A 12,709-nucleotide genomic window follows, 5' to 3' on the forward strand; every position below is an offset into this window, starting at 1 on the left:
TTTGTGGTACAGCACATATGGAGGATTCTCTCCTTTTTATAAGGAGTTATGGAAGTTGAGTTAGTTAAATAAGGTGTTATTACTGAAGGTTTAGTATACTCTTACTGAATCCCATCAGTAGCCATTACTGGGTAGCGGAGTTGACTAACAATACACATACTGTAGGCTGTGGCAGCAGTTGACTGCTTGAAGTGTCAAACTCCTGCAGAAGTTGGATTCCTGATGTAATTGTAGGAGATAACCCACCTCTTCTTGCCCCTTTCATTCCAGTGAAGCACCAAACGTTCAATCAAGCTACACTACCGGTCAAAACATTTGGGGTGACTTAGAAAAGTCCTTGTTTTTGAAAGATAAGCTAAATGTTTTGTCCATTAAAATAACATCAAATTGATCAGAAATACAGTGTAGACATTGTTAATGTGGTAAATGACTATTGTAGCTGGAAACGGCAGATGTTTTTATGGAATATTTACATAGGCGTACAGAGGCCCATTATCAGCAACCATCACTCCTGTGTTCCAATGGCATGTTGTGTTTGCTAGGCAGAGTTGCAAAGAAAAGGCCATATCTCAGACTGGCCAATAAAAATAAAAGATTAAGATGGGCAAAAGAACACAGACACTGGACAGAGGAACTCTGCCTAGGCCAGCATCCCGGAGTCACCTCTTCACTGTTGACGTTGAGACTGGTGTTTTGTGGGTACTATTTAATGAAGCTGCCAGTTGAGGACTTGTGAGGCGTCTGTTTCTCAAACTTGACACTAATGTACTTGTCCTCTTGCTCAGTTGTGCACTGGGGCCTCCCACTCCTCTTTCTATTCTGGTTGAGACAGTTGGTGCTGTTCTGTGAAGGGAGTAGTACTCAGTGTTGTACGAGATATTCCGTTTCTTGGCAATTTCTCGCATGGAATAGCCTTCATTTCTCAGAACAAGAATAGACTGACGAGTTTCAGAAGAAAGTTATTTGTTTCTGGCCATTTTGAGCCTCTAATCGAACCCACAAATGCTGATGCTCCAGATACTCAACTAGTCTAAAGAAGGCAAGTTTTATTGCTTTTTTAATCAGAACAACAGTTTTCATAATTGCAAAAGCGTTTTCTAATGATCAATTAGCCTTTTAAAATGATAAACCTGTATTAGCGAACACATTGTGCCATTTGAACACAGGAGTGATGGTTGCTGATAATGGACCTCTGTACCCATTTGCAGATATTCCATTAAAAAAATCAGCCGTTTCCAGCTACAATAGACATTTACAGCATTAACAATGTCTACACTGTATTTCTGATCAATTTGATGTTATTTTAATGGACAAAAAATGTGCTTTTCTTTCAAAAACAAGGACATTTTTAAGTGAACCCAAACTTTTGAACGGTAGTGTATATCTTCTCCAGTGTGGACATTTGACTAGTTACACATCTTCCTCAGTCACATAAGCACCAACTGTTGACTCCATTATGTCGTACTGTATATGTTAAATGTTATACATATATTAATAGAAATACAAAGCAAACTTTTGTTTTATAAACCACATACAGTATTACGGCTGTACAATGACAACCCAGAAAATGAAACGGCACTTACAAAATAGGCAAATAAAATAAGGAAATTTGATTTGTTTTGGCAATTGAAATCAAAAGCCCGGTCTTCTAATTCACCCAAAAACACAATTTGTGATCAAATTGCAAAATACTGAACATTAGGAATGAAAAATTAGGAACAGCAACAATTAGAGCTCCATGGACGTTCTTGTCAGTATTTTGGAATATTAAGAAAATGGTTGATTAAACTGTCAGTCAAACCAGTAGTTAGTTATTGGCAATATTACCAGCTGGGAAATCTAAAAACAAAACGGGATTGAAAGAGTTGTTACATAAAGGGACTATATAAAGAAATACAAAGCCTGACTGTATTCGACCGCAAACCAGGCTAAAGTTTGAGACAAGAAATACCCTGGGTCCACTGCAAGTACAATAACACTATCCTCTATTCACTTCTTGCAATCCTTGAAGAGACTCTCTTAGAAAACAAGGCTTTTATAAAGGCTCAGATTTCAGTTCCTCAACCCTGCATTCCAGATCTGCTACCTGCAAACAAACACAGAAAGTTATGGTTACGTTTGTGTATTATAGATGATGGACTACCGGTACTAGAAACTTTAAATTGTTACCATAATACATTCAATCAAGTTTCTCAATCACAAAGTTGTCTGCAACTGCCAACATTCTGTGTAATCAATGGTCTCCCCGATGGCTGCACAAAATGACATTTATAATATAATAATATATGCCATTTAACAAACAGTTTTATCCAAACTGACTTACAGTCATGCGTGCATTTATTTTTCATATTGGTGACCGCAGCGGGAATCAAACCCAGGAACCACACATCCAACCATCAGTCTCCACTATTACCTGTTCATGGAGCTGTCCTGACTCCTCCCTCAGTGATGCCTCGGCCCCATCCTGAAGACAGCGCTGAGTCTCCATCTTCAGGTACTCAATCTCCCTGGAGAAGAGCCATCACAGAGACACCAATCTTAAACCACTTGTATTTCCACTGTAATGAATGAGCTCTGAGAAAAGCCTTGGGGCTGAAACATTGGAAACATTGCCGCAGACTGAACATGTTCTACTTTCTTTTCTATGAATCACTGTAATTAACATAATTTTATATTGACCTGTTATGTACAACCTTACCACACTCTCAATGCATTGTGTGTGTGTGTGTCCCGGCCTTACTTCTGCTGGTACTCCTTGATGAGGCGCTTGGCCTTGCTGTACTTGCGCTCCAGAGCCTGGTACTGGGCCTGGGTCTCCTTCAGGTGCTCGTCCACAGCCTGACACAGACTCTGGGCCTCCATCCAGTAACCCTCCAGCTTCTCCATGCGCTCCTTGTTCTCCTGCAGGGTCTGCTCCAGCTGGGTCTTGTCCACACGCCAGCGCTGCTTGTCCTGCTTTCCATGGTTCAGCTGGAAGTGTGGAGAAGCACACACATGCACATATACACAGACAGGCCGGGTATGAAAACTGTAAAGTCCACTGTATATCAACTTGCCAAATTTACAATGAAACATTAGGAAATAATAAGAATGACATAATATAACAACCTTTCTTTTCAGCTGTTGGATCTCTGCCTGTGTTACAGCATGCTTTATGTGAAGCTGAGGAGAGAGAGAGAGAGAGAGAGAGAGAGAGAGAGAGAGAGAGAGAGAGAGAGAGAGAGAGAGAGAGAGAGAGAGAGAGAGAGAGAGAGAGAGAGAGAGAGAGAGAGAGAGAGAGAGAGAGAGAGAGAGAGAGAAAGACAGAGAGACAGAGAGAGGTGGAGAGAGAGAGAGAGAGAGAGTGAGTGAGTAAGTAGTGCACTACATAAGGAATAGAGTGACGCAGGCCTTTGTCTTTAACTTTGTCTTCTCTCACTTCCTGGTACTTATGGGCCAGCTTCTCAGGGTCCGTCTCCAGTGGAGAGATGTCCTCGTTCTCAGCCAGGTCAAACACCTCGATGGCAGTGGGATGTGTGGGGCTGACCTCCTCCTCATCATCCTCCTCCTCGTCAGTACCATATTCGCCACCCTGGGGGAAGAACGGACAGGTGAGCCTGAAGTCTCGATTGTGTCTGGGGTTTTCCACAATGCCTCCAGGTCTTAACTGAGACGGTCAAAGTGTCTGCATATTTGAAAAGGTTCAATTTAGTTCCATCTGTCCATCCATCCCACAGCATTTTTATAATCGCCTGTGACTGCTGCCTCTACAAGAGCTTCATGGTTGTTTCTTTATTGGTACGGAGACTGGCCACTAGATGGCATATAACATCAGTGAAGCGGGTCCCTAGATAGGGGGTGAGAACACACCAGAACTAAACCTCAGCCATTATTCTATCATTCTGCATGTCTCTGTAATATGATGGAGAATATAAGAATGTCCTGCATCCTCATTGTGGTAGGTGATGACATTTACATTTGAGTCATTTAGCAGACACTCTTATCCAGAGAAACTTACAGTTAGTGATTCATCTTAAGATAGCTAGGTGAGACATCAACACATCCCAAGCGTATCAAGTACATTTTCCCTCAACAAAGTATTCATCAGCAAAGTCAGAGCTAGTAGGAAAAGACAACTGCCTTTGAGGGGGAAGTGGGCATCTGGGGAGCTGTGAAAGTTATTTAAGATACTCTTCAATAAGGTAAGGTGCCAGGACAGAGAACAGCTTGACTTTAGATGGGAAGCTGTTATTGGGGTACCAGGACAGAGAACAGCTTGACTTTAGGGGGAACCTGTTTCCACCATTGGGGTACCAGGACAGAGAACAGCTTGACTTTAGGGGGAACCTGTTTCCACCATTGGGATACCAGGACAGAGAACAGCTTGACTTTAGAGGGAACCTGGTTCCACCATTGGGGTACCAGGACAGAGAACAGCTTGACTTTAGGGGGAACCTGGTTCCACCATTGGGGTACCAGGACAGAGAACAGCTTGACTTTAGGGGGAACCTGGTTCCACTATTGGGGTACCAGGACGGAGAAGAGCTTGGACTGTGCTGATGACGTGAATCAATTGTGGGTTGGAAGTCCTATAAAATGTCTACCCCAACAACCCAGAGAGGAAGTGGCCAGAACATCATAAACAGATTAAAAAAGGAGTCCTAGGGGGACATCATTTAATTTATTATATTTGGCCTAGGCTCTCTGAACTGACCTGTTGTTGTGCATCACAAAGGACACCCTATTGTCTATATAGTGTATTACTTTTGACTAGTCCATAGGAAGAATAGTATATTTTGGGAAGCAGACTTGTGTTTATACTGTCTGCAGGCTACACTGAACAGTAACAGCGTACCTATGGACACACGCCCATTCAGCTCACTCAATACAGGCACCGGCTTTGGGTCCATTCTGACAAAGATGCGATTGGCACATATCTTAATCCTAAAGCTGAGGGGAAAAGAGAACACACAAAGGCAACGATTGACCTAAAAAGCTTCATAGTCATTTGAACAATTCAAATAGTGATCAGGCTTCTATTTCTGTCTCTAAACTGGCTGTGTTCAGGCTCGTGTTCTTTTGGGCACACAGTAGCAAAACCTTTTTCAACATAAAGAAAACATCTGTTTTCTTATTGGACTAGTCTTTCTGTCCATCTGTACTGTACCTCTTAGTTGTCCGTTCCCCGGCTAATTTGGTTGTAGACCTACCTATGCTGGATGTAGACTGATTGTAGACTGGTTGGAGACTTACCTCTTGGTCCTCCATGTACTGGCTGTAGCGTTGTTCCATCACCTCTCTCTGCCAGCGCTCCTGTTCTAGGGTCTGTTGGATCAGCTGGGCCACCTCACTCTGTTCGCCCGGCTTCTCTCGACCAATCAGAAACCTGCATAGCATTACACAGCTTTTGAAAATGTCTTCCTATGTGGACTGCAATAAGAGGAACCTCTATGATATGGTTCCTTAGCAAGAGGTGAAATAATTATATAGCCTGTTTCAACATGTAGATTATTTTGACTCAATATATGTTCTGTTTTTCAGTGTAATACCCTCTTCAGCTATGTAAAAAGAATCTGAGCAGTGCAGTTCAGAATGAGTACCCATAGTCAGTCAGTTATCAAGACCACCATAACAGACTTACAATTCCCTCTACTAACTATCATGTAATTAAATGCTAACCAACACAGTTCCCATCCTCAGCCATCCATCCATTCCTCTGGCTGACATTTTTATGAATAGGACTAACCGCCTGACCGCCTGCCTCAGCCCTTCCTTCCACGTCTACCCTGTTCTATAATTCATGAGCAATCTCTGAAGAGGACTCTGATCTTCGACAAGTCACACAACACAAACAATTACACACACACACACACACACACACACACACACACACACACCAACAATTACCCCCATAGCTCCACTGACGACTAGTTCCTGAATAATGAATGAATGAGCCTATAGGACGACAAAGGAATGTTGGGGATTGGGGAACTCTGGTGCCCCATTCAGTCAGCCACAAATAGACCCCTCTGGCATTTCGGAATGATAATTGTGTTGATGCCTGCTGTGAGGATGATGGTGATGTTTTTATGCTCTGCTATGGTCCAAATGTAGAGTTTCAGATTTGTCTGTGGTTCTGTTGCTATATCTATGAAGGGAAGTGTTAGCTCTTCATCATACTATCATCATGGCCCTATTTGGCTAATGATGAACACTCTGCGTGACCTGATCTATGCAGTATGTATGTGGGAGGATGTGATAACTGACTGACTATGGGTACTAGACTATGGGTACTAGATTGGTTGCTAGATCGAATGCCCGAGCTGACAAGTTAAAAATATGTTGTTCTGTCCCTGAACAAGGCAGTTAACCCACTGTTAACCAACTGTTAACTGCCGTCATTGTAAATAAAAATGTATTCTTAACTGACTTGCCTAGTTAAATAAAGGTTCAAAAAATATTTATTCTGAACTGCAGATTCTTACATAGCTGAAAAAACATCTCTCTCAGAGCATATAATGAGTCATTTTGACAGTCTTTCTAGAGTCTAAAGCTACTGCAAACTAAGAAGAACATGTCTCCAGAAAACCTTAATGGTGTCTGACATCACGTTGTACAACACAAAGAAGAGATCAGACTTGATGGGCCCAACTTCATACAGGGCCAAGCAATTTAACCTGCCTGTCTGTATTCAAGTGTTTGAGAGTGACGTCCATCAAAGCAACTCAACTTATTTCTCAGTAGCTCATTGTTTTAAAATTGCTTTAAAAAGGTGCAGTAGTTGGGCCCTGGTCAAAAGTAGTGCACTATAAAGGGAATAGGGTCATTTGGGATGAATCCCTAAAAACGTATCCTCACTTGACGGTGCCTGTGGTGTTCCTGAGGACGGAGGCAGCGAAGGTCTGGGTAACCCCCACCAGACTGGTCCCATCCACCTCCACTATCAGGTCATTCACCTGGATCCTGGATGGAAAAACACAAAGCAGCACAACAGCCTCGTATAACATGCTTACTTTTTCAGCCATCTTTTATTCAACTTTTATTATATACAGGTTTGTCTCAGAAATCTATCTTGCAAGCGAGACATGCTCACACAAGGAACCATATCAAATCAGCTAGCTAGACCAAGATGTGAATAGTACTACTAGATACACTAGTATGGCTCATCTCACATGCGTGATTGCTTCTTACATTCTTATTAAATCATCATTAATCATTAAATTCAAGGACTAGCATTTCGCGCAATTACAAATTGGTTTAGACATGACACTTCTGCTGGCTGAGAAAAGAGATTAATATTATGGCCCCCATTTCCCTGGAAGAAGAGGTATTCATTTATCTCTTAAACCAGGGTTTACCAATCTTTCCTACATTGGCTCACCTGAGGGTGTTAAAGAAATGGGTTGGGGAGGGGGACTGAAGGGGTTGAAGAAATGGGTTGGGGAGGGGGACTGAGGGGGTTGAGGGAATGGGTTAGGGAGGGGGACTGAGGGGGTTGAGGGAATGGGTTGGGGAGGGGGACTGAGGGGGTAGAGGGAATGGGTTAGGGAGGGGGACTGAGGGGGTTGAGGGAATGGGTTGGGGAGGGGGACTGAGGGGGTTGAGGGAATGGGTTGGGGAGACTTTTTTTTCTTTATCTGTGTATGCATTATTCTTGTGTGTTTTTTGTTTTTGTGGCAGCCCACAGGCACAAGAAATACAGTTTGTGAATATATGAAATGCAAATATGATAACTGAATATATGGATATCACTGAATTAAAATGACTTTGAATGTTAAACATGTACCTGTAACCCCCTTCTGAATAAATGACAAACTAAATTAAATGTTGGTCACAAAAAAAGATGATTAAATCATGCAGAACTTGTTCAGGTAAATCTGACAGGAGTATAGAAGAACAAGCCGTAGATGGAGAGGCCACCATTTTGTGACATACCTGCCATCCCTGTGCGCTGCTCCTTTATCGGTGACCGTCTTGACAAAGATGCCCAGTTTCTCCAGGCCCATGTCTGCCCCCGCCCCCATCCCAATGATACTGATACCAAGCCCATCACCATCTGAAGACACAGTGGATATAGGAGAAATACTGTGAGAAGAAAATACAGTCATAGTTATCTTAATCCATGATGAAAATGAAATGCCGTTTTGTTTCATAATAGCTTTTCAAATCAATGTTTTCCTGTTACAGTCATTTTACCCTATGTTAACATCCTGTCAATGTGAAGATGGAGTGATTGAGAATTCCCTCTTGGGAGGAGGGATAACTGGAGGGAAGATGGAGTGATTGAGAATTCCCTTTTGGAAGGAGGGATAACTGGAGGGAAGATGGAGTGATTGAGAATTCCCTCTTGGAAGGAGGGATAACTGGAGGGAAGATGGAGTGATTGAGAATTCCCTTTTGGAAGGAGGGATAACTGGAGGGAAGATGGAGTGATTGAGAATTCCCTCTTGGGAGGAGGGATAACTGGAGGGAAGATGGAGTGATTGAGAATTCCCTCTTGGGAGGAGGGATAACTAGAGGGAAGATGGAGTGATGATGGAGAAATGATGGATGCGTGCTAATGGGGAATGATTGTATGATTTGTATCTCCATTCTCTTGAGACACTCTTCTTTAGAGTACTGTGAAATATAAGTATGATGAAGAGGAGTTTTCTTAAATGGGCAATCTGGGAATGATCTTTGTTGTTCGAATCCCAGATTGCCACATTACGGTTATGGGGATTACTGAATCCCAGATGCCACATTAAGGTTATAGGGGTAATTTGGCTTAGGTGTACCTTTCTCCAGTGCAACAGGGAACATATCGAGCCTCTCCACCCTCTTCTCCAGCTCGTACTCGGCAGATGCAGCCATGGGGTCGACGTCCTCGTTCCGACGGTCATAGTCCTCGTTGGGGTAGGTGGCAAACACCTGAGAGATGGACCGGTCACAATGAAGTTTATTACAAAACAGTTTATTCAGACTGATTATACTTAGGCTAGGTGTCTGATTGATTGACTGATTGATTGACTGATTGAGAAGTAGTTGCATGTTTATAATTCAGGATGTCTCTGTCCATGTGGGAAGAAGGCCTTAGATCAAATATGTTCAGATGGGTGGGTGGAGGTGGGACAGAGGTGACAACATAGTGTTGTCTTTAGTGCATTACACTGACACGTCATTCACCTCTAATAATGAATACAAACCATTTCCATCACCATACTATATTTCAGTAACAGGCCTCAAATAAACCCCCGTATAAAACAAAGCACCTCTCATAGAATAGATAGTGGCCCATTTCAGAGCAGAGTCCCACATTGGCCCAGCTCCAACAGCATAGGTCCATCCCAAATGACACACTATTCCCTACATAGTGCACTGCTTTTGACCAGAGCCCTATGGGTGGTACACTTTATAGGGAATGCGGTGCTATTTGGGACGTGGACCACTACAGTTTACATAAGCACCTTCAGCATGCTAATGCAGGCCTGGCCACTGCAGCTGCTACACACACACAAGGAGAGATGGAGCTGCCAACATGGCTTAAATGTAAAAGCCTCCTCACCTTCTTAACCACAGAAACTCTCCTCTTTGGTCTTCCACGGAGGGTTAATATCCCTCTTCCTCCATGTTAAACTGTCTTTACGTTAATATCCCTCTTCCTCCACGTTAAAGTGTCTGTACGTTAATATCCCTCTTCCTCCATGTTAAACTGTCTTTATGATAATATCCCTCTTCCTCCATTTTAAACTGTCTTTATGTTAATATCCCTCTTCCTCCATGTTAAACTGTCTTTATGTTAATATCCCTCTTCCTCCATGTTAAACTGTCTATGATAATATCCCTCTTCCTCCATGTTAAACTGTCTTTACGTTAATATCCCTCTTCCTCCATGTTAAACTGTCTTTACGTTAATATCCCTCTTCCTCCATGTTAAACTGTCTTTACGTTAATATCCCTCTTCCTCCATGTTAAACTGTCTTTATGATAATATCCCTCTTCCTCCATTTTAAACTGTCTTTATGTTAATATCCCTCTTCCTCCATGTTAAACTGTCTTTATGTTAATGTCCCTCTTCCTCCATGTTAAACTGTCTATGATAATATCCCTCTTCCTCCATGTTAAACTGTCTTTACGTTAATATCCCTCTTCCTCCATGTTAAACTGTCTTTATGTTAATATCCCTCTTCATCCATGTTAAACTGTCTATGATAATATCCCTCTTCCTCCACCTTAAACTGTCTTTATGATAATATCCCCCTTCCTCCATGTTAAACTGTCTTTATGATAATATCCCTCTTCCTCCATGTTAAACTGTCTTTATGTTAATATCCCTCTTCCTCCATGTTAAACTGTCTTTATGTTAATATCCCTCTTCCTCCATGTTAAACTGTCTTTATGTTAATATCCCTCTTCCTCCATGTTAAACTGTCTTTATGTTAATATCCCTCTTCCTCCATGTTAAACTGTCTTTACGTTAATATCCCTCTTCCTCCATGTTAAACTGTCTTTACGTTAATATCCCTCTTCCTCCATGTTAAACTGTCTATGATAATATCCCTCTTCCTCCACGTTAAACTGTCTTTATGATAATATCCCTCTTCCTCCATGTTAATCTGTCTTTACGTTAATATCCCTCTTCATCCACGTTAAACTGTCTATGATAATATCCCTCTTCCTCCACGTTAAACTGTCTTTATGATAATATCCCTCTTCCTCCATGTTAAACTGTCTTTATGATAATATCCCTCTTCCTCCTTGTTAAACTGTCTTTATGTTAATATCCCTCTTCCTCCACGTTAAACTGTCTTTACGTTAATATCCCTCTTCCTCCATGTTAAACTGTCTATGATAATATCCCTCTTACTCCACGTTAAACTGTCTTTATGATAATATCTCTCTTCCTCCATGTTAATCTGTCTTTATGATAATATCCCTCTTCCTCCATGTTAAACTGTCTTTATGTTAATATCCCTCTTCCTCCATGTTAAACTGTCTTTATGTTAATATCCCTCTTCCTCCACGTTAAACTGTCTTTACGTTAATATCCCTCTTCCTTCATGTTAAACTGTCTTTAAGTTAATATCCCTCTTCCTCCATGTTAAACTGTTTTTATGTTAATATCCCTCTTCCTCCACGTTAAACTTTCTTTATGTTAATATCCCTCTTCCTCCACGTTAATCTGTCTTTACGTTAATATCCCTCTTCCTCCATGTTAAACTGTCTTTATGATAATGTCCCTCTTCCTCCATGTTAAACTGTCTTTATGTTAATATCCCTCTTCCTCCATGTTAAACTGTCTTTATGTTAATATCCATCTTCCTCCACGTTAAACTGTCTTTACGTTAATATCCCTCTTCCTCCATGTTAAACTGTCTTTATGTTAATATCCCTCTTCCTTCATGTTAAACTGTCTTTAAGTTAATATCCCTCTTCCTCCATGTTAAACTGTCTTTATGTTAATATCCCTCTTCCTCCATGTTAAACTGTCTATGATAATATCCCTCTTCCTCCATGTTAAACTGTCTTTATGTTAATATCCCTCTTCCTCCACGTTAAACTGTCTTTACGTTAATATCCCTCTTCCTCCATGTTAAACTGTCTTTATGTTAATATCCCTCTTCCTCCATGTTAAACTATCTTTATGTTAATATCCCTCTTCCTCCATGTTAAACTGTCTTTATGTTAATATTCCTCTTCCTCCATGTTAAACTGTCTATGATAATATCCCTCTTCCTCCATGTTAATCTGTCTTTATGATAATATCCCTCTTCCTCCATGTTAAACTGTCTTTATGATAATATCCCTCTTCCTCCTTGTTAAACTGTCTTTATGTTAATATCCCTCTTCCTCCATGTTAAACTGTCTTTACGTTAATATCCCTCTTCCTCTATGTTAAACTGTCTATGATAATATCCCTCTTACTCCACGTTAAACTGTCTTTATGATAATATCCCTCTTCCTCCATGTTAATCTGTCTTTATGTTAATATCCCTCTTCCTCCATGTTAAACTGTCTTTATGTTAATATCCCTCTTCCTCCATGTTAATCTGTCTTTATGTTAATATCCCTCTTCCTCCACGTTAATCTGTCTTTACGTTAATATCCCTCTTCCTCCATGTTAAACTATCTTTACGTTAATATCCCTCTTCCTCCATGTTAAACTGTCTTTACGTTAATATCCCTCTTCCTCCATGTTAAACTGTCTACAATAATATCCCTCTTACTCCACGTTAAACTGTCTTTATGATAATATCCCTCTTCCTCCTTGTTAAACTGTCTTTATGTTAATATCCCTCTTCCTCCATGTTAAACTGTCTTTACGTTAATATCCCTCTTCCTCTATGTTAAACTGTCTATGATAATATCCCTCTTACTCCACGTTAAACTGTCTTTATGATAATATCCCTCTTCCTCCATGTTAATCTGTCTTTATGTTAATATCCCTCTTCCTCCATGTTAAACTGTCTTTATGTTAATATCCCTCTTCCTCCATGTTAATCTGTCTTTATGTTAATATCCCTCTTCCTCCACGTTAATCTGTCTTTACGTTAATATCCCTCTTCCTCCATGTTAAACTGTCTTTATGATAATATCCCTCTTCCTCCATGTTAAACTGTCTTTACGTTAATATCCCTCTTCCTCCATGTTAAACTGTCTTTATGTTAATATCCCTCTTCCTCCACGTTAAACTGTCTTTACGTTAATATCCCTCTTCCTCCATGTTAAACTGTCTTTAAGTTAATATCCC

At 41.0% G+C, this 12,709-nt stretch overlaps 1 protein-coding gene across 1 annotated transcript in view; it reads right to left on the reverse strand.

The window, feature by feature from the left end:
• Positions 1–1,939: 1,939 nt before the first annotated feature.
• Positions 1,940–12,709, reverse strand: part of LOC139381401 (neurabin-2-like) — a 36,403-nt gene continuing 25,633 nt past the window's right edge. The window contains exons 2-10 of the mRNA XM_071124901.1: positions 8,757–8,889; positions 7,915–8,035; positions 6,838–6,942; positions 5,233–5,365; positions 3,419–3,571; positions 3,109–3,162; positions 2,741–2,970; positions 2,414–2,507; positions 1,940–2,086 (exon numbers count right to left, since the gene is read on the reverse strand). Coding sequence (XP_070981002.1) covers positions 2,036–2,086; positions 2,414–2,507; positions 2,741–2,970; positions 3,109–3,162; positions 3,419–3,571; positions 5,233–5,365; positions 6,838–6,942; positions 7,915–8,035; positions 8,757–8,889 — 1,074 coding nt within the window. The 3' untranslated portion in view covers positions 1,940–2,035. The remainder of the gene's footprint in view (positions 2,087–2,413; positions 2,508–2,740; positions 2,971–3,108; positions 3,163–3,418; positions 3,572–5,232; positions 5,366–6,837; positions 6,943–7,914; positions 8,036–8,756; positions 8,890–12,709) is intronic.

Source organism: Oncorhynchus clarkii, chromosome 23, assembly GCF_045791955.1.
Source record: "Oncorhynchus clarkii lewisi isolate Uvic-CL-2024 chromosome 23, UVic_Ocla_1.0, whole genome shotgun sequence".
NCBI classification, from domain to species: Eukaryota; Metazoa; Chordata; class Actinopteri; order Salmoniformes; family Salmonidae; genus Oncorhynchus; species Oncorhynchus clarkii.